The sequence below is a fragment of the Pipra filicauda genome, unplaced genomic scaffold (assembly GCF_003945595.2).
Source record: "Pipra filicauda isolate LSUMZ 115617 unplaced genomic scaffold, ASM394559v2 scaffold27_size4233163_pilon, whole genome shotgun sequence".
Classification (NCBI taxonomy): Eukaryota; Metazoa; Chordata; class Aves; order Passeriformes; family Pipridae; genus Pipra; species Pipra filicauda.
In genome coordinates, this window is record NW_024104398.1 from 885743 (window position 1) to 908999 (window position 23257).

The following is a 23257-nucleotide window of genomic DNA, read 5'->3' on the forward strand; positions in this document are numbered from 1 at the left end:
GTGCACACGTAAGCAAAGACTTGTGGTCTCTTTTTCCAGTAAGACACTTGGCGAAGATGTTCGCATTTTTTAGTCTCTTCCTTATCTTAAGATTTCCAGGGTTATATGTTAGACAAATATAGGAGTATCAAAAAGTTTCCCTATGAGGAAAGGAATAATTCTGACTGTTTTGTACTTACTTAACTGCTTTCCTAACTCCAGGAGACATTTATAAACTTTTCTTCAATTTAAAGACTACTACACTTAATTTACTTATTCCCACAGCAGGTGTTACACCAGTTCACAAACTACCTGTTTACTTTTGTAAGCTAACCATGTTGTTTGGAAATAAATTGGCTATTTATTTATTATTGGCTAACTGGGTGGTAAACATGACATATGCAGTCTGTTTTCAGACTCATTATTCACTCTGCAGCAACAAGGGCTGCTGTAAGGCAGTGATTTAGAGCGCTAAAGGTAGCAATTCCAACGAGAGGGATGTACTCCTGTTTGCTGGTTCTGCTGTGTGCGCGCTGCAGCGCTTACAAAGTCTTGCAAAAGGATGCAGTTTACAACACAGAGTGTTTCTTTTTTTTTTTTTCTTTAAATCTGCTGGCCTGTGCTCTGAGTTGCACTGGTTGCCACAGCAGGAGTACCAGGAGTTCCCCCTGTAGAGCCTGGCTGTTCCCAGGGCTCCCTCTGTTCGGCTGCCATGGGGTACCAGAACCTGAAGCAGCCATGTGAAAAGTCAGTGGAACTGAACCCTTCTTCCAACAGAGGCACTTGTACTGTTAACAGAGCCCAAAGCCAGAGCCTGATAAATCAATCAGTCCCCACTTTGCCCACTGTTTCAGAGCAAAATTCAAGAAGCTGAAGTTGTGCCAGATAAAGAAAACAGAACGGAACAAAAACTCTGACAGGTTAAATGTGAAAAACAGAAATTCAGGCCAAGAAAGTTTGAGAAACAAATCATAAGAAGCATAAAAGCTAATAATAAATTATTTTTCAGACACACCAAGAGCAGGAAAACTGCCAAGCAGTCTGCAAAGTCAACAGATGAACAAGGTATAAAAATAGTGCTTAAAAAAGATAAAATCACTGTAGAAGGTTAAGTGATTGTTCTTTATCTGCATTTGCTAGAGAAACTTCAAGAGATTTTCATAGTGGAATAAAAAAAAGAAAAAGAATGAAGAAAAAAACCAACAAAAAACCCTACTTGGGAGGAGATGTCTAAATTGAAGTGCCAGTAGGAGAGGCTGTAGAATAAATCAAGAAAACGAAGAATAACAATTTGTCAGAACTCACTTGACATTTAGAAATTGTTGTTAACTGAATTAAATATGACAGTATGTAACAGCTGAATTATTTATCTGAAGTGCAATATCTCGCAAAATTGCCTCAGTGCTAGAAGAACAGAAGGTACCAAATACAGTACTGTATTTTATAGTCTTCCATATAATGGTTAATAAAATACAGAATGCTAAATCCAATATATTAGGAAATCAGTAGCCCTGCACAGGAGACTTAGTGTTGATCTTTTAGGCATAGATTTTCTATGAGACTATCCTTAAGAACTACGTATCTCAGAAAACTAGCTCTGCTTCATGGTACACAGATTTAGTTTTACATTTACGCACTCCATGCAACTGAAAGTGGCCCCAGCCAACTCCTAACTGGCACATGTAAATAGCAAACACGATTTTTTTCAGCAAAACTTGGGAACTTGTGTACAATAGTTGCCATTTCTTTCTAAGTTTATAATTTCAGCTACAGCCTTTGTAGCCACCCTTGGTAACCCCAGAAAGGGACCATGGAATGGGCACTGAAGCTGAGTTAGGTGTGGCTGAGACTCCAAGGGGTCTTCGCACTGGAACATGGAGGGAACCATTAGTTCTGCTGAGATACCTTTAGAAGACTAAGGAGGGGGAAAGAAAGAAGGAATTACCCAAGAAGGTAAGTCAAACTCCTTTTTTTCTCAGTGTTAAGCCCATTGCCTCTCCTCTGCACTCCATTTTTGGCAGCAGACAGATGCATCAGTACCCTGGGTAACCGGGGGACTTGGTGCTAAGCACAAAGACCGCGTCACTGAGATAGAGTATGTAACCTTCTTCCTGTGAGTCACAGGCTCAATTATGTCTCAGTTTGGCCTCTCACCAGTTTCCTTCATAGCTCCACAACTGGAGGGTTGGCCCTTCCGGTTTTGATCAATTGCAATGATTTCTGATGTTTCCCTATTCCATTTTAGTTTCAAATGAAAATCTTTTCTTTCACGAACTAGACTGCCTAGTCACATTTGGCCAGGGCAGTGCAGACGTCAGGTTGCCTGCAAAGCATCTGACTATTAAAGTACCAGTACCATCACATCCAGAACGCAGCAGGCTCACTGAATCCCCAGCCCTGCCTACTTGGCAGGTTCTGGGAAGCACACCACAGTCACTGTTCTGTCCAGAGTCCAGGAGGGACAGAGGTACCACCTGCAAGACCTTTGCCTGCAGTGGCACTCCGCAGGTCCTTCCTCCTGAGCACTCCGCAGACAATGTGCTATTCAGTCTGCATTTGGGTCCAGACAGATCTGGCAAGCCTAGTTATGACTCATTCATTTTCTTTAGAATCCCGTACTCCTCAAATTTTTGTAGTTTCATAATAAGCCTCCTCTAAGTTAGCTGAAAACTGTTAAACACATCTGTTCCTGCTCCTATTGTCAAAAATAAGGCAGTCTTCTGTTTGCCTTCATTTTTATTGGCACCCACTACTTGAGCACAGAGCAATGTGCAGTCTAAATATTTTCCAATTCTACTTCCAGAAAAAGTTTCAGTTTTGATGACTATTTTTCAGTGCTCCAGTCTGCCATTCAAGCCACTTTCTTTACTATATTTTTCCTCCTGCTACAGTTTAGTGTTGGAGCCATGGCACAGCCTGTAAACCAAAACCTATAGATGAACCAGAAATCAACTTGGTGATTTGCTTGTAATTCTGAAAACACCCTTTTACTACAAACAAAAGCATTGCTCAAGTATTTTAATACTTTATAGCAATAGAGAAAACTGCTGCAGGAGATGGGAAAACACTTTAAGATAGAGATTAATTGTGCAACCAACATTTCACGTGGTTGGCTTCCTCCATGACAAGCTGAAATCTGAATCCCTTTTTTCCCTTCCTCCGCAGTTTCCTGGACACCTGCACCCAACACTGTTTGGGATCACTCTCATGGTCTTTACTTATTCTGAGAAAGTGACCTCATCACTCTCTACAACTGCCTGAAAGGAGGTTGTAGGCAAGTGGGTGTTGGCCTCTTCTCCCAGGCAACTAGGAACAGGACAACAGGAAATGGCCTCAGTCTGTGCCAGAGGAGGTTTACGTTGGACATCAGGAGGAATTTCTTCACATAACGGGTTGTTAAACATTGGAATGGACTGCCCAGGGAGGTGGTAGAGTCACTATCCCTGGAGCTGTTCAAGAAATGACTGGATGTGGCACTTAGTGCCATGGTCAAGTTGGACTTGATGATCTCAGAGGTCTTTTCCAACCTAATTGACTCTGCGAAATAACGTTTGCATTATACATGCTCCCACTTAGGAGCTAATTCTTATCCAACTCCTCTGATTTGCTCAAAATTGCTACTACCTCTTACTATTGTTCTATTTACATCCAGTTGGCACTTTGTTGCTTAGGTTAAATATATTTTTACTGATAACACTACACTTAATGTTTAGGAACCTCATGGATTCAAGGTATATAAGTTGTGTAAATCAGGGTACCTTTATGTAGTTCTATAAATCCAGCTGCCTCTGATGAAGTTAAAATGGGCTTCTGACTCTCTAGGCAGCCGCTAAAGGTCAAATTTTTTAAAACTTAGCATGTCCTTAGTTCCCTGCTCCCTCATTTACAACAATTTGGATTTGAAGAATTATAACTCTTCACTTTCTGTTCTCAGAGGGTTGTGTTTAACAGCATTTCCCATTGTAGGGAGTCAGGAGCTACCACTGGTCTGCTTTTACTATCTCAAAATCAACTATCTGACTTTGCCTGCCTGATAGAGCAGCCTTCATAGAAAGCTGCCACAGGACAAAATATGCACCACTTGGAGTGTGTTCCATGCTTCCTTTTTCTAATCCCTTGGACCATTCCATCAACAAACATTAGATATTAAGTAACTGTACTACAGTGCTGGGTACTAGTTACTATTCCATAAAGTATATGAAATTAATAGTTCCTAGATGCCTCAAATCTGTAACCTGGTCATGTTGCAGTTCAATCCACCTTGCATGACCACCTGGAAATTCACTGGGGGGCAATGCAGGCAGCATCTAATGTTGAAAATGAAAACCTTAGGTTAACCACACAGTACTGCCAGGATTACCTTTACCTTCATGATACCAGCTGGTATTTGAACAGTATCCAGGCAACTCTCTGAGAAGTGTGGCTTCCTCTACACTAAGGGAGACAGAACAGCATTCTAGGCTGTTGGTCAGACTCACTCACTTTGTTAACAAACACAAAAAATAGGTATAAGTAGTTTGTTTCCTTGATACCATTGATCTGTCAGCTGCAATGCCACATGTGACAGGGCTTCTGAATTCTGTCAGTCATTGCCAAAAACCTCTAATATAGTTCACCATAACTCATATATTTTTCCACTTTTCCCACAGATTGTTATTTTTAAATGGTTCCCTCATTAAAACAAATGGTTAATTTCAAGTATTAAAAACTTGAAATTGAGCTATTGTGAAATATGTTTTCTGGTGCGTTCCCTGTCAAACACTGCATGCAATTTCTTTCAGTCATTCTTTAATACAATTCCCACCTGGTACACATGTGAAACTCTCTGCTGCTGACAATATCAGCAGCCATATGAAGCACCAAGACTAAACTGCAGCACTGCCTCCTCAGTAACAAGAATGGTCTTCTCAGAGCCTGAGGCATAGTCAGGGCTGTTAAAAAGTAAATATTGAGTATGTAGATGTATTTCTCTGGGGATAAGCAGAAGACCACAGCCTGTCTCACGCACTTCAGCAGGGGCAAATGTACTGACAAAAGCAAAGGTGAGGAGCTTTTGATGCAAGACACACAGTATTTTATTTATTTACTTTTATTACTGCTGTTATAGGAAGACAATCCTGACTTTGCACACACTAAATAATTTTAGGAATTTTTTATTTTGTCAGGATTCTCACAAATGGCAAAGTATATTTAGAAAGACATTTTCTAGACTTGGTGGCAAAGAACATCCTTTTTTTGGGGACAAAAAACCCTTCAGATTTTCTGCTGTCAGATGCACGTTTTAGTTAGAGTTCAGTAAAGGAGTGTGAATGCTGGCAAATACATTTCATCTTCTCCCTCACTTGCAGGAAGTGAGCACCATCTCTCTATTTCAGCAGATTAGGTTGAAGTTTAACTTACACAATAACCATACAGTCTCTAAAATACACACGTGATTGATCTACTCAAATACATGCCCTGTATGAACATTATAGCCGGGTTTCACTCTTGTGTGCTGTCCCACTTGACAGTTTGAGTCGTTTTCATGTCTTAGTGAAACATGTCAATTCCTCTGTGTTCACTGACTCTGCATGTACTTGCCAATGAACCACAAAAACACCCAAGACAATTTGGGAATATATTCCACATATGTTCCTTCAGAGCAGAGACTGTAAGCCCCAAGATCAGCTGGGTCTTGCCAAAGCAAAACTGCATGTCACAGTGATAGGACAAGGGGTAATGGCTCTAAACTAAAACAGGGTAGGGTTAGGTTAGATATTAGAAAGAAATTCTTGACTGTGAGGGTAGTGAGACATTGGAACAGACTGCCCAGAGAAGCTGGGGCTGCCCCATCCCTGGAAGTATTCAAGGCTGCATTGGATAGGACTTTGAGCACCCTGGTCTTGTAGGTTTCCCTGCCCATGGCAGGGGCGTTGGAACAAGATGATCTTTAAGGTCTCTTCCAACTTAAACCATTCTGAGTCCATGAAAATACACTGAACTAGAAGCTGAACACAGAAGACTGAGGACTTCCGTGTACACATAAGCTTCCTTCCTGGATATATTCCAGCTGCCTGGGCATTAGAACCACAATCCAAGATTGTACAGTTTTAGGATCATAGGAAAAAAAAAAGAGACATTAATACCCTCATTTCTACATAATTCTAATGGCAAGATGTTCATAGTTCTAATTTGATAGCAGATTGATGGCTTGAGGAAGACTATCTCTGTGCAGTATGATCCAAAGTCTGTCAGTCACTTCAGAAAATGGCCAACTTGTGTCTCCCAGTAGAAATCAAACTGCAAGGATGTGAAGGATTCTTTCTCCATGATCTTTGATAAGGATAAGTTCAAGCCACAGCTTCTATTTTTGAAGCTGCAGCTGCAGTGCAGCCTTGTGTTTTGAGTTGAGAAAATTATTCTTGAACTTTCATATGATAATGTGGCAATAAAACCATCAAAACCATAAGTAAGAAGATATTAATTAACTGAAAAGCTTTCATGACATATGTGATACTGTGAAATACTTACAAGGCAAGTATCTTCCATTCTGTCTCTTCCACTTAGCCATCAGTCACTCCTATGCATAGTCCAAGTCACCTGCCTTACTATTAACTATTTATGGAAAATGGGTCAAGAATAAAAATAAGAAACAATAATAAAATGCAGGCTGGAGAGTGACATTAGGTAAAAAAGTGTTATTTGTCCACTGGTCACTATAATGTATCACATTATATCACTGTGACTAACTCGTTTAATGCAGCACAGTTTAATTAAAAACAAAATAAAAAACCATAAACCCCCAAACCACACACTGTGCATTCTTCTACAGTAACAATTAGACCAACCAGTTACTTCCTTCTCTTTGCACAGAATGCAGGATAAGCAAAGAACAGCAAAAAATAAGGAAGTCTAAAGAGAAGAACAGAAAATCCTAACCCTCATTTTCCTCCCTTATATAAAGTTTGCAAAATGAATCCCTGCACTAGAATTCTGTTATCTTACCACTAAAGATAACTGACAGCTTGTTAGACCAAAACTAGGAGGACCAGACACTTTTTTTCCCCTTGCAAAAGCAACAGGAAAGAGAACAACAAAAATCTTCAATTACTGCACCTTTCTCATAAATTCCAGATAACGTTTTCCTTGTGCTGCTATGTGAAAGGCCCACACAATTAACAGGACAGACTATATGAGTCACATATGTACATGCGGGAAACCGGGAAAGCAAATATATACGGAACAGTTATCAAGCACAAAGTAAGCACAAAAGAAAAATTAGAGGAAAAAATATATCCACTAATCTTTCAATAAAAACAAAGTTTGAAGGTTTATAATGGTCTGTGAAACATTCTAAGAAAGAAGTACTGCCTAGAACACAGAGCCCAGCTGATTTCTACAAAGCAACAAACTCCACCAATGTAACTGCAGAATAAGCCTTAGAACAGAAACCTCTAAGCCCTGGGGATTTCCTCCACAGTTCAACAAACCTCACCTCCTAGGACTTAAGGACTGAAGCCTCTTGTGTATCTCCTGTAGAGGATTTTCTTCTCCCTGAAGAAGCTTATGAGGAATTCTGAAGTTCTTCTGTACTTTGCTTGGCATTAGATTTCCCTCTCCAAACTCACAGCTTATTGTATAAATGGAAGGGATTTACAGCATGCAGAAACAAATGGTATTACTATGTTTTTTTTCTTTATTGGCATTTATAAAGCTTCCTGAAAGAGAAATGTGTACACATTAGGCTCTCTGCAGTGAAAAGAAAAAAAATTGAGCAAAAAAAGAACTGCTTAGATAGTATATTCAGAGAATAGTGAGTAGCATGACTCCACTTCTAATTTATAACATGTAAGTCACATAATTTTTAAAAACTAAACATTTCCTTCTGCTTTGGCTCACCAAAAGGCAATTTTATTGTGAAGCAGCTATATATTATTAAACAGACATGACTACAAGAACAAGAGAGATTGCACAGAAGCCATCTGATTTCACTTTTAAAATTGCTACAGGAAAAAAGGTACCTAAGCCAGCCCAGTTCAAATGAAGATGCACATTTCAAGTACCCAATTGAAATGCTCTCAGTCGAGGTAATTTTAGATTCTCATTACATTTATTACATAATGCAGAATTTACTTTGGTAAATGTGTGGCTGCTACCCTTTTGGAAATCAAACTGCCAAACTGTCCATAATGGAGTAAAAAATTTAAAAATCAAAATCCAATATGGTCAATCCACTTAAAAATCTGCATAAGTCTTCCATGAAACATTACTCTACCAGAGAAAAGGACTCAAACAGCTCTTAAATACAATAATTAAAAAAAACTTTGCTAGGTTTCAAGGCAACAAAAGGAATTCACTATTTGACCTCTATATAAATAAATCCAAAGATTTCTTGCATTTTATTGATTCTGTACAACTTTCAGTAATTAGTTTTATTTAAATATAACTTTTACAACAATTTAACCCAAGATCTTAATGAAAATGAAGAAGGTTGACAGTTCTAATATAGAACTTCCACAATGGTTATCTTAACACTGACTAACAAGGAATGGCATATAAAAGATTTAGAAATTACACATTTTAAACTGAAGATGTTTTATCTCAGATTCACTAGGAAGGTGACTTTTCTCTGTTAGTATGTAACTTCACTCTTCACCTACCAAACAAAGTGTACAAGTTATCACAGCAAAATTTACAGAATAATTGCCTTTGGCCTTGGTCTTACAAAGACCTATTTACACATTTGAGATAAGCAAGCATCTTCTTCCCTTTTAATTCTATACATGTGTTCAAGCTTTAAGCCTATACTGGGATCTACAAAGTCTTGTGACATAAAAAGTCTCTCATATATACACTTTGGACCATTGGAGTACAGTGACTTTATATATGGGAACCATCTTTTGCTAAATCACCCACTCCTCATCGCATGCGTATCTCATGAAGCCCTCACTTCCAGTTAACTCCTTGGTGCTGATGGGTTTGACTGCTGAAAACAGCTATTAGTCTGGGGGGATATATCAAATCATTGTGCAAAGACGCTGATGTGCCTCGAATTGCCCCCAAATGCCATCAGACCTGTAAATAAGAGATACGTGTCCTAATGTACATTAAGTAAATACCATAAATCACGTGTGGGAAGACTGCAGCTGCTCAGTGATCAACCCCCACATGCTCACCATCTTATTCTTTGAAGTTTGTGTCATTAATTGAGCACCTCAGAGCAATTTTTGCTGGAGGAGGTGTTTTACACATTTTTTTGTTTTCAATTCTGGTTCTTGAACGCCCACTGCCAATGGCGGATTGTTTCAATGGTAAAACAGATCTCAACAGCAAAGGGTTAATGCTGTCTATGCATAACTGAAACAACTCGATACAACAAAGGTTTAAAAATCCTTCTCTCTTGTGACAATGTAGCAACAAGAGAGATTTTTCTCAGTTAAATATTTAACCCGTGCCCAAAATGAATGCCTACTAAACAGAAGGCAGTTATTCATACCACCATTACAATTTCCAAGCACTGACAAATTTGCAATTAAAAGAAAAGCAAGGTACAATTGCAATCAAGTACATGACTTTTTACAGAAGGCCTCATTGTGATAAATTATATACAGCATAGTGTTCTCGTTTTCCTTAAAGTGCTACTATCATCATACTGATACAAGATCATCTATTGTTTTAGAAGGTCCTTTAATACAGCACCAGCACTGGCATCAGGGGACACTGGCAGTGGTGTAAAAGTAGGCAATGCATCAGAAATAGGTTTCATAAGCAGATGTCCAGAACTACTAGCTGGTGTTATGAGAGGTACGGCTGCAGATCGAGGTGCTAAAAATGGATTTGCATCTGGTCTTCTGCCCACTGCCGAGACTGCAGAATCTGGAATGTAAAAAACAACAAAAAACCTAAACTAACAATGAAAGTGCTTTGTTAGAATCCACCCAACTTTACAGCATTTGTTCACAGAAAGTTCTAAAACTGTCTATCACTTGACAGTCCTTGAAAATCTCCTGGCTGTGGACTGTAGACACTCTCAAAGACTTTTAATCTCCCTGTCTTCTCTCATAGAACCATAGAATTGTTTAGGTTGGACAAGACCCTTAAGATCAAGTCCAGCTGTTAACCCAGCACTGCTGAGTCCACCACTGAAATTCCAAAACAGCTCAGGCTACCCAGAAAAAAAACAAAACTACATATCTCTGACAGGCAACATGAACACCCTTTGCAGTTCATTTCTCACACGCAATGTCAGACACGAAGTATCTGTCACACTGGCTCCAGCACTATGTAAAGGCACAGGGCCCCTGCATATGCACTACAATACAGTGCACAGGTAGGTTTCCCACCACATGGTGCACTGGCACAGCTTACCCAGGGTCAGCCCCAAGAAAACCCCTATCCACAAACATCATAGACAGTGAGTCACAATTTAGTGGTTCTACACAAGGAAATTTTTGTTTTGCCACGTAAAACAGATACTTCACCTATTATATTACTGCTATGCTACAATAAAAAAAGAATAAAAAAAATCAAACTTCATTTAGGTTTATTTGAATAAATAACTACAGCTTTCAAAGATAAACTGGTATTTTGGAGTAGACATTTACACTTGGTAACATCCAACTACTTTAGGTGACTTGAAAGAGGATTTTTTAGCATCTCTATCTGTAGATATATATATGTAGGGTTTGGGTGTTTGGTTTTTTTTTTTTCATTCAAGTTTACAGTAGAAAGTTTCAAACAAAACGAGCTTCTGCAAGTCAGCAGGCCTATATTAAGGTGAAGCCTTAAACACATGTAAAACAATCAACTACAAACTGGACTAGTTAAACTGAAGATGGGGATCTTAAACTACTTACACAGAAGTGCATTATTAGCATGCATAATATAAGCCTAAGTGTTCTCTGCCTTAGGAAACTCAAAGTCAACACTCTTGCAGCTTACAGAGATTTCATACCAGCCCATACACTTAACTGATTTTATTTCGGTCCTCTCTGAACAACCAGGTTCTACATAAAAGAGACACTACAAGGTTGTATTACTTGCATTCTTCACTCACTTCAACACAAAGCTGATCAAACAGGGATGCTGGAAATCAGGAGTGGGTTCACTGACACACCATACGAAGCTGTCTGCACAGCATCTGTTTGGCTCTGACAGGTGCTGTTAAAGCCTTTTCATATCAGAGGCAATTTGGTCCCTCTAATTTTCTGTATTGAGATTTTAGAAAGCGGGGTGTAGAAGCAGTGGGAAGGAGAGATGGGAAAAGAATTGGAAGAAAAAAAAAAGAAAGTACTAAATGGTTGTGGGAGCAAATTCATATTTCACAAGGGAGGAAGCACAGAATCATTAAAATCCCCTTGAAAATTCTACCTTTAGTTATTTAAATTCTGTGAAAAGATTCCAATGTTACCTTGCATTTGACTCTTGGATGGAGTACTGCTAGTTTTAGCAGTTCCTGTTGCTCCTAAAGGTTTCATATCATGAACAGAGAGCTTGGGTGGGGGAAGGCCTGGGCGAGATTCAGTTTCAAGGAATTTCACGAACAATTCTGAAAAAGACTTCAAGAAGCTACTGGTTACTATATTTCACTGATGCTCTGGTGAAAAGCACTAAGTCAAAAATACATACATTCATAAACTAAAAAGCTGTCAAAAACCTCCAAATAATTTTGTACTGGTACTTAGTACTAAGCAATCCTTAGTGAGTGACAATGAAATTTATTTTCAAAATACACAGTTTGTTGATGTCTAAGTGGCATTTATGTAAAACTGATAAACTCTAAAGGTAACATATATATTTCCACCATGGTTCCATTATTGATTTAAGCCAATTGTTTCAAGAAATCCACACTGCTACTGACATCACAGTATTTCCATTTTCTTTGCTCAACCAGTCACTTATTCAGAAACACATTAAGTCCAAACATTTCTCTTAAAGCCCATTGCATGCTTTATTTCACAGAGACTCTTGAATAAAGGAAGCATGGAATGATTAAGGTGTCAGTAGCATCACAAGATAAAATTTTGCTTAGTAAAGCCTGTACTATATGTACAAAAGCACTAATTTTCCTCTTTTATATCTATAGTTAATCAGACCACAGTCCTCTGGCAGCTTACATGCCTGCATTATTTTAGAGGGAAAAAACCAATCCCTACACTTCAAGATGATTTATAGGAATCAATTCTCAACATTCCTAGCTCAATTGAGCAAAAAACCAAAGTTAATCCAAAAACCCTAATCCCACAGCGCTCAATCTTTGAGTGCATTATTTATTGGTCTGCAAAATGGAAAGTTTCATAAAATGCTCCCATGGATTATGCTATGAGATCTGTTGCTTTACTGTATTTGAAAACTTAAAATATCAACTTTATACGCTGTAAGTAAGAGGCACTAGCTGCAGCAGCTGAAAAAGCTTTTCAAATTAAATTTAAAGGACATATGGGAACACAGTCATCAAAATACAATGTCATGGTCTTCTATACTGTTGAGTATTGCAGAATTCCAGACTCAACATGTATTTAGCTTCCAGGACTGTTGAGTTTCCAAGATAAAGTCCGTACTGTAAGAAGTCAGTGATCCCAGGAACCAGTGGAAGAGTAATCGTTTTCTCCATTAGCCCAAGACTTAGTATTGTAAAGATTTCCAATGTCTACATATTTACTTGGTTCAGGAAAAAACCTTTTGCCAAAGCAGTTGCACAAAACAAACGAATAATGCAAGATACAGTAGCATCAGTAAATTAAGCTCAACACACTGATGAACCAAACATCAGCATTAATATGCAACTGCCCCATTTTTCCAATCAAAAAGAATGCACAATTAATTCTTACGCTATTAAAAATGTTCTGCTGAGTTGGCCTCAAAGGTGTACTGGGAACACTCTTTGACCCAGCTCCTCCACCAAGCCAGCCAGTCACCCATCTCGTAACTCCTTTTTGCTCTTCAGATAACAACTAGAAAAGTATTTAAAAAAAACAAAGTTAGGAAACAAAAAAAATAAACCAGTAGGTAAAAGAAGTGCAGCTTGTTATATTTATTCAATAACACTATGTGAGAATCCTACAGATACATAAAAACTAAAATGACTGTAAAAACTATGTTCTCTGCCTCCCAAAGACTGGCAGTATAAAAACCTGGATCTTTATTTAAAATTATAAGCCCCACATTCTTCACAATAACTACTGGTACATATATAACTGGTTTAATTTTCTGTAACTGATATATTACAGCTATTGTACATACCAGCACAAAGTTAAACCCCTTCCTTTCTGCATTAGCATTCCTCATCAAAATGAGATCTACTCTATTAAAATGATGTTATCAAAAGATTCCATTAATATCAGCATGTCCCATGTAAAAAGCATGAGATAAGAAAACAAAAAAAATACTTTCCCCCCCAGGAAGTGCAGGGACAGTCACATTTAGTTTAGCAGCAAGTAATTCTATTTTCAGGTAAGGATACTGCAAAGAAATAAGGAAGCCTGGTTTTCTGCAAAGCATTACCTGATCGAGTTCTTCCTTTTTTATTCCCAAGATACTTCCCATTAACCTTAACACTTCAAGACGTTTATTTTTTGGAGTATGAAAGTGTCCAATAAAGAGATTTCTCATCAGGAGCCTGCAGAACAAAGGAAGCCTGTTATACAATCTCCTGTCATGTAACAGCTGATACCATAATATTGATGCATTTATTCTTCATACTCTTGCTTAATTTGCAATAATCCAAATAAACAAATCAAATACAAAGAACTAAGAAGGTACCTCACCCACTTCCTCCTCCCACAAGTTATCACATTTCTTATACAGTACATGTCAACTTGGACAGTATTCAGCAATACTGTAGGCAGTGAGGTGAGACCAAACAGTACATGAACAAGTTTTGATGTACTCATTCTAAGATCTTGATTCAGGAGAGCAAATGACTATTTACAACCACCAAGCAATTAAAAAATGTCAAAATGACGACAGTATAATTGTAAGATCACATACAGAAGTCCAGTTCTGCACTACTCTTGCAACTGTATTAGTAACATGTCTGTATATTGAGAGGAATAAAACCCAAAAACTTACAGCGAATCTTTCATTAAAGACTTACTTGTCCACTTTTCCTTCCGTGCTGTTCATAAGGTTCATTAGTTTACTTTGTACATCTTCTAGCATTTCTTTTCTGATCTCACCTGTTATGTCACAGCAAATAAACAAAAATTCAAACTCTGAAACACTGTTGCGAAATTTACCAATAACACTACACTTTTGTACTAAAATTGTTATGGTGCATTTATGCTAATATTGTTATGGTGCTTTTAAATAAAAAACAAACCCATAAAACCTATTTGATTTTTTTTAAATAAAAAGTGTCAACTTAGTAAGTCATTATTATTTGAAACCATAAGTTAAAATTTTGGGAACGATAATGCTAAAGTACAGCAACACACAGAAACTAAATCCACTGCGGAAGATCTGATGAACTGCTCTGTTCTACGTAAAAAATATGCAACTGGAAAGAAACTCTTGGGCAACTGGCTAGCAGAGCAACATCAGCAACTTGTGGGTCTCTTCTGTTAGGACCTTTCCCACTCCTGTTACTGATGCAAGCTCTGAAAACAGCACGCTAATGCACCCTAGAACCAGCGCTGTGCTTCACCATTCAGTATACTGGCAAGCAAGGCAGATATATGCAAGATTACCCATACTTTTGGGAACAAAGACACTTAGTTAAAAATGGGAGAGATGAAATGCCAAGTTACCATCAACCAAAGACAAAACTGAGAGGAAAATGGCAAACACTTTAGTCAGGCATCACAGCCTGCAAACAGAGTGAATAGGCCAGTATTAAACGTTAATGAATGTGAACTTGTCTAGGAGCGTGCTCGGAGTCACTGCACACATTTTTGGCCTCCTTTTCAATGCTGAATCTAAGTTCTGATGCTGTTCTGTAGCAGCTGCAATGAAATCTGTTCATTTACATATCACAACACTGATAATGACCTTCCCGGCCTAGACAAACACTCTATTTTTCCTCATCAGAAACATGAAACAGGAACTATTAGCAGAGTAAGAGAGGAGTTTAGATTCTGCATTTATCAGTGCTATAATTTTTCAGCTTTCTGAAACTCCTAACCTCTATTCAGGACCTGTCTGCTGTCGACACACTTGAGCCTCATGTATCAGAGTCTTTAATAAGGGAGATGCAAATGTAATAACCCATTTCTTTAAAAGGAGCCATGGCATGGTACCGTTATATTCACTGTTGCCCAACAATTTCACAGCACCAACTCCTCTACAATTCTAAAACTCCACTAACATAAATTACTTGTTAACTCAAATACACCCAATTACCCCAATCATACTGTGTCAGTAACTCAGGCTTCTTCTGGACTTCCCATGAAGCTCATAAAAGTAAAGCTCATAATAAAGAAAAAAATTCTCCTAAAAGTTTTATTTGCCATAAATATTTTACAGCATTCTGACTGTAAGGAAACAAGACAAAAATTTTCTCTTTATAAAAATGCAGATATATTAGAAACTGGGTAGAAGTATCTGTTGTTCAAGTTTGCACAGCTTGTACAAAACCCAGAGTAATTTGCTAGAAAAACTTATCTCCCTTAAATCCTCAAATGAAGAATTTAAGAACACTGGCAGTTAACAAGTTCTCAGACAAGAAAGCAAATAATTACATACAAGGTACAAAGAATTCTTAGAAGATAAACTCCAAATGGCTTCACCTCAAGACAGCAAAAATGTAATTTCTCACCAAACTAGGGTTCAGCAAGATACTACCTCTGAAGACACTTTTTTCCTAATAAAAGTACAAGTAAGCCTTATTCGCACACACAAGCTTGACAAATATAATATGGACTGTCCATGTGAAGACCAACTCTATCCTACATTTGTATAAGCAGACATGATCAACTTTTTTTCCAATAAGACTGAATGCTTATATCCAAATCCAAATGGGAAAACTGCTGATCAATTTAATTTTCCTATTATTTTAATACTTCCTGGGTTCATGTTAATTAAAATTACTTAATTAAACACAACAACAAAAGATACTTTTATCTATCTTGTAGTTAATTTCTAAAAAGCCTCCACATCTTTGTAGGAAGAGTGACTTTTATGAATTTTTACACCCTTCAAATCATCTGGGATGCATGAAAAACATTCCACTCCCGTTTCCACAACTTTCAATCATTAGTAAATGCATGCCACAACTATGTTGACAAAACATGGTTCTCAATTAACACCAATAATTCCATGAGAATCCACACTGATATTTTGTATTTATACACATCAAAGAGCCAGGCTGTGAAATGGATACAACCTAATATGCCCTGTTCAGATACTCCATGTCTTTACACAAACATTTGACTTCACAAATATGAATTTTGTACAGTATAGAATAGAATGAACTAACCCATGTCATGCTGGGAACACACAGAGTAAGCTCCTTATTCAAAGCAAGTTAAAAACCAAAGAAAAATATATATTTTATAACAATATTATCTTGTAACAACCACATCCATATGCATTGAAATCTACTCTAATAGTGTGACTGCTCTTCAGCACTCCTTTCTCAAAATACCAGGGTGAGGCACAGGAGAGTTAATCCGTGGTTTCAAGGTTTAAATTTACTTAAAATTATGCTACTTTGTAAATATGCTTAAATAGGACCCAAATAATTTAAGGAAAACATTGGTAATATAATTATAGAATGATAAGAGTTGCAGGAGCATACATAGAAGCTGAGTTATTTTGATCGCTATAGAGTAAAAGGGAATAAAAAAAGTTAAACTACTAATGCCACAAGTAGATAAACAAAGAGCATTTGAAAACAAATTTTAATTAAATCTTACACTGTTGCTATTTCTCTACAAAGCAAGACAATTGTGTGTTGTTTTTTCAAGTTTTATTCATGTGATGAATTTTAAAATGAAAGTATTAATAGTTCAAATACAATGTTACCACTGTTTTTTATTTTTTCCTGTCAAAAAGATTTATATGAAAGAGGGTCAACTTTTAAGGACCACTACATAGCTATATTCCATCCACAGTGACTATGCGACTCTATCATTAAATGTATTTTTTAAATGAAACATTTCCTTCTAAAATAGAATCTTACAGTTAAAAAGGACTTAAACATGTATTTCGGGTATATGAAAAGACTAAGTAACAAAAAAGACCTGAGCCAAAATTCAGTATGGACTGCTGTAAACCAGACATTTACAACAGTCTCCAATAATTTGTTAACCATTTATGGCAATCCAGAAAACTGCATCTGGTACATCTTATACTTTTCCATTAAAATCACTTCTCCTGCCAAAAGAATCCATAAAGAAATCCTTCAAAAGATTTGGCCAACAAAACTGTGTCTGGGAATGTATTTGGCCAATTTTCAATAAGACATTATATGTTTTCTTGTGTAAATAGAGAAAATGAAGTGGTGTCTTTTTTTTCCCATAAAAATTATGATTTATTCTACAACAACATTAAACTGCTGTTTCCTTTATGCAACAATCTCGTTTTAAATTTTTTTATCAAGTAAATTGCTTGCCAATACAACACAGTTTGATAAAATACTGAGGTTTAGTTTTCTCTCCGAGTTCAAACCTCTCCTACTTTTATGTGCAAGGGTTTGCAATCAAGATTAAACAGTAATGAAGAGCTTCCCATTTAAGAGTGTCATATTTGCCTATTCCAAAGTTAATTTCAATCCAGAGTGCCTATGAATTTTTGCTGTAAATGTCTGCAGTGAGACAGATAGACAGACCCATTAAAAAATAATCAGTAGTTGTACATTCATGTAGTAGTTTGAAATTTAATTTGAATTCAGGGAGCACTCCTGTGATGTCCACTTGGATGCCAGATTGTACTTAGACACTAAATTAAATTAAAGTAAGTACACATTCATATATGTAGTGAAAAAGTCATATGTTTTTGTAGGGTTCTTGCTGGAGAAGACTTCCAAGTGATATTTCACACCAACCATCTGATTATAAGCTTCAAGAAAACATCACTTATTTCAAGAGTAAGACTAATTATAATTTAAAAATGAATAGCAATAATTAGTTGTATATGCTCAGAGCAAGAGTCACCACTGCATCCAGCTGAGATGACAGTCACATCTGTGCAAGAGCTGCTCCCTCTCTTACCAATTGCACACCCTTTCTCTTTATCTCACTGTATTCCTGTGTCTATGTCAAATATGGTAGTTAACTACTTTGGAAGATGTGACAACATTTGGTATTCCACAGACTCGTAAAAAGCACACTAACAGAGCTAAATCAAGGGTTTTGGTATTTACAGGCTTTCTTTTGAGAAAGATCCCTAACAGAAGGTAAACATACCTTTTCATATCTGCTTTATAAACAACGAAGTCCTCAGAACGTGGCAAAGAATTACTCTTTTCCTCATAGTATATGAATTTTGGTAAGTTTCTAGGAATACTATATTGTCTGCTCAGCTGCCTGAAATGTTTTCAGCAGAAATAAATAAACGCAGTTACCTTCTTTCTTAAGCTCTTCAATCTGCTCCTCTTTGATGTCAAGCTGCTCAGTAAGCCTGGATGCTGCATCCAGGGCAGTATTTGCCTCGTCTAAACTTTCCTAAATAGAGGGTAAGAAAGGGACAAAAAGAGAAGCAAGAGAGATCACCATCACAATGACGTTAATACAACACACATCAAATGTAACACATGCAGAGACTTCAATCACTTGTTCTTTTGAATAACCGGATTGTAAACATCTTCAGAAAAGGGATGGTCAGCAGAGGAATGGTACTTTGCTTGTTCAGTCAAGAACTAGTATTCAGTTTCCTAGGGTACAATTTCATTATTCAACCCACCTGCAGTGATACAACTTTTTCTTCTAGGTTTTCTGCTTTTTTCTTCCATTCTGCACTCTGTTTTTGGTGTCTCTCCAGCTCTGCTGAATACAGAGCTTTTTCTTCTACAGGGTTAAAAATAAAAAATGAAACAAAAAACCCCTTAATTAAGAACATTTAACTCTTTTTGGGATATGCAATTTGCAAAACCTCAGCATTATCACATCTGGTGTTCATAAGGTAGAGGTGGAATTAGCATTTTATAAATGGATATTGATCATCAGCTTTCACAGGGCCAGAATTGTTTTTATAAGTATTTTAAAAGACAACAGATTCTGAAATTCAGGCTACCAAGAGGAAACCAGGGAACTACTGTTTCAAAAGCAGCAAAATATGTTAACTGTCCCAGATGGAAAGTGCTTGTTGCAATCTTTGCTATTTCTTGACAAACCTTACCCTGTTGAAACTGCTCTAGTACCATCTGCAGGTTGGCCAGTGACAGTGCATACTGCTTCACTTGGTCCTGGGAGATGGTCAGCTGCATCACAGTTTCATCTCTCTGCTTGGTAACCAGGTTTAACTGCTCTTGCAAAGATTCAACTTGCAGGCTAGCCTGATGACTTAATGAAAATAAAATACATTATTTAGGAAGGCAACAATAGAAGTTATCACAGAGAAAATTAAATCCCAGCAGAAACAGCTCCGAACGAATTTTTCAGCTCAACTTCTAAAATTGAAGGTATTTTTTCCCTGATCCCTCTTTAAAAACAAATGAACAAAATCTCACCAAAAAACCCCTAATCTAACAACAGATTTTAAGTAAGTCTGGTAATAGGATTTTGACAATCAAAAAAACCCCACACCCAAACAACTGCTCTTGTTTGAAATGCATTAGGAAAAGAAAAAAAGTATCTGTAGATGTTGCTCCATACTAACAACTGAACACCTCATTTAACTTTCCATCATGCAGAAATATTATGAACCTGGTCCCCTCTTATGCCAGTCTTTTTAGAGAGTGGCATATCAGGTGGGAAATAGGCAGTATTTCTTAAAAGGTATTTGAAAAATTTATGAAGAATTAAGTAATATTGATTTCACACAACCATCTCCCAACACTTCCACTTTCTCCACAATTTTTCACAATGAATTCTGCTCAACTCAGAAATCTCTTTATTGAGAAAGTTCAGAGCAGAATCCATCTCTGACACTTAAAGAAAAAAAAGACTGCAGCTACATACATTTTTTTAATTAAAAAAACTTTTTCATTTCGACAACTGTAATAACATGAAAAAAGAATTCTTTTGCCTAAAGTAGCCAACATTTGTTTAAATAAAATAATGAAGCAGTAAAGATAAGCCTTGAGTAATTTAAATATTTGGTGTTTTATTGTCCTGGCTGAAAATCATATTTATGGCAAATAAATAAGAACACATGATTGGCTCTAGCCTCCCAGATTCTGCTACCCATGAGAGTTTTATTTTCTCAAGTGCTTAGAATGTTGTGGAATGGCAATTCAGCAAAACAGAGCCGCCAGTCTACTTAACTAGGATATTTAAAAGGCTACCTGGCATTTTCCACTGCAGTAGATGAGGACACGAGTTTTTCCTCCAAAATCAAAACCTTCTTTCTTAGCTTGACCTCTCTGTCTTCTGCAGCCAAAGCTTCTCTCGTGTAGGAATCTTCCATTTCTAAAAGGTGATTTCGTAACCTCTCCAGCTCCTGATTCAGGCGCTGCTCTTTCTCGTGCAGATGCTGCACCTGTGTACAACACACCTTAAGTTGCTTGTACTATCACTTTCCATAAAAATAATGTAAGCAAACAGAACACATGTCCATTGAAGCACATTGCATGTGTATCGATTTTAAAACCTTTTAACTAGTGACGGCTACTAAAAATAATGCAGAAAATACCACAGATGGAATTTCTTACTCTTTATTTCTTGCAACTGTAAATTATTTAGTGGCGTACCTCACTCTGCAGGGCACTGCTTTCCATTTGCTTCTGTTTGAGTGCTACCATGACTTGGTCTCTCTCTTGCTGAAAAGTAACAGCCTTTTCCTGCATTGACTTAACTTCATTTAACAGCTGATTCAATTCTCCTGTCTTGCCCTGTTGAAGACACAAACAAACATTTCAAACACGGCCAACAGTTTTACCAAAAGAGACACCATCTTTCCTCTGAAGCGTGTAAAGACGCTACTGATCTAACAAGGAAAAGGGCAGGACATCTATGGCCTTACAACACAGAAAAACATTCAGGAAAAATATTATTTTGAAGTTATTTCATTCACATGTTACATGACAAAGTAAAAGTTGTTGCTAGAAGATACTATACAGGGCATTGCCTTAACTGACTGCTGTGAACAGACACCAGCTCTCTTAAATGAGGGACATATATTATGAACAAAGTGTCTCAGACATCTGATACTTGAAAATTTCACTCTTCCCCCAGTGTTTGGAATCTGTTCTCCGCGATACCCATTTCTCAGGCCGTGCACAAGTAAAGCATCAGCCTAGGTAAGTCAGCTTGTCTGAACTTAAAAACACTAAACACACAAAGAAATCTTTAAAAACAAACCATAAGGTGACCTCACTTCCAAAGATTAGCCTTCAATGAATCACAGCAATGTCCATCACATTTTCAGGTGTCAACTTTCCATGAATAAAAAAAATTTCCTACAACTTTACACTAGCATATAAAGAAGCGTGACTATGTCAGTTACAAAATTCACACGTACGTGTGAATGAATTTCAGTTATTTGAAACTTTTCAGCCTGCTCCTTCATTTGGTTTCATATGTTGCTTTGAAAGAAGTTATTTTTATCGAGTATGTTGGACAGAAGTGAACCAATCTTTGGTTTTATCACTAACACTTAAGCGCTTCAAGTATTAGCTTTTATTAATCAAGTTAAATATAGTAAAATTCTTCTTGCAGTAGAACCATAAACCTTCAGACAAATCTTCTTTTTATGTCATGCTATCTTTTGACACATGCAGACACACAAAATTGCTTGACTATTACTTTTCCTGGTTCTGCATGGCAAACACAAAGTGTGTAACAGGAACTTCTCCGATTTGTGCAATAAAAATGTGCAGACAAATGTTCCAGGCTTGTGAAACCAGAAGCCTTTTCACCAGAGATTGGAAGGGTGCAGGCAATGACACGCAACACAAAGAGCCCAGCCAGACACTGCAGATTTTCATGAGTTAGAATAAAAAACCCCAAAATAGTAACACTGTCAATTTGTAAAATATTAGTGTATTTTATACGGGCAAGACTGTTGAACATAAGAAGTCTCAAAGCTATTTTTCACAATTTAACTGCACTTTTGAGACAATAAACCTTTTCATCACAATTTTACAGTATTTCCTTAGAAGCCTTTGCTATGAGCAAATGGAGCTAAACATCTGTCCTAAGTCAAACTTCTTTAAAAGAAAAAAATCCTAGTTTTTCACATGTATTATGGCAAAGTTGAGACTTCTAAATTATAAATTTAAAAAAGACACACACTGTTAAATGTAATTAATATTTTGGTTTTCCAAATACTTTACACTGCAGATATAGCATAGCTATAGCTATGTTTGAAAATGCTTCAGAGATAGATGTGAGGGTGGTGAGACACCACAACAGCCCCACAACAGGGACTTTGAGCAATCTGGTCTAGTGGGAGGTGTCCCTGTCCATGGCAGTGGGATTGGAACAAGATTATCTTTAAACTCCCTTCCAACTCAACGCATTCTATGACTCCATGCGTTTTTTCTTATACTTACAGTGCAGGAGAAAAATTAATGCCAAGTTACTTAGAAAGAGTTTGTATAAATACCACTCTCTGGCAGTGGGTAATGCTCATAACCTTGTAAAATGAAATGGGGTTGCCAAGGACAACAGGGAGAATAAGCACAGTATGCATCGGGTCATAGAACTGTAGGACAAATGGCAACCAGATCCAAAGAGACCTGGACAGTACAGAGGAAAGAAAAAATTATCTGTTTAGGATTAATTACCAGAAAAAACTGCCCACTAGGCCACACTCACTTTCAGTGCCTAAGAGCAAACCAAAAATATCTAAACCCTGGAGTTCTGCTGTCAAGTGTTTGTCAAAAATACAGGAAAACTGTATTTGCACTGTACTTAACACCTCTTTCTCAAAGAGAAGTGCCAATTCATACATGACTTCATTAACTCCAGCAGCAGTTCATACAACAGGGTGTAGCAATGATGCCATTTAATTTCTTGCTCTTTTTAAAAAGATTCTTCTTCAAATTACATACATGGTAATTAATAAGCCACTGCAACTTTTCTCTGAATACAAACTTTTTTCAAAGTATCAATTTTTCCATATGTCAAATTGTTGAGAAGAAACTACTAAATCAGTGTGTCCAAATTTTTTTTTTTTTTTAAATGGAGTCTCCCCATTCATCTCACTGAGATGTTGTAAAGCAATCCCATTGGAATAACAACCACTTGAGGAAAGTACA

The 23257-nt window shown here is 37.2% G+C and overlaps 1 protein-coding gene across 1 annotated transcript in view; it reads right to left on the bottom strand.

Annotated features, from left to right (window-relative positions):
* Nucleotides 1–7636: 7636 nt before the first annotated feature.
* The window catches only part of TRIP11 (thyroid hormone receptor interactor 11), a 31403-nt gene continuing 15782 nt past the window's right edge, over nucleotides 7637–23257 (bottom strand). The window contains exons 11-20 of the mRNA XM_027739970.2: nucleotides 20747–20887; nucleotides 20342–20535; nucleotides 19234–19397; nucleotides 18799–18902; nucleotides 18461–18560; nucleotides 14054–14135; nucleotides 13462–13576; nucleotides 12789–12911; nucleotides 11369–11516; nucleotides 7637–9834 (exon numbers count right to left, since the gene is read on the bottom strand). Of these exons, the coding sequence (XP_027595771.1) occupies nucleotides 9626–9834; nucleotides 11369–11516; nucleotides 12789–12911; nucleotides 13462–13576; nucleotides 14054–14135; nucleotides 18461–18560; nucleotides 18799–18902; nucleotides 19234–19397; nucleotides 20342–20535; nucleotides 20747–20887 (1380 nt within the window). The 3' untranslated portion in view covers nucleotides 7637–9625. The remainder of the gene's footprint in view (nucleotides 9835–11368; nucleotides 11517–12788; nucleotides 12912–13461; nucleotides 13577–14053; nucleotides 14136–18460; nucleotides 18561–18798; nucleotides 18903–19233; nucleotides 19398–20341; nucleotides 20536–20746; nucleotides 20888–23257) is intronic.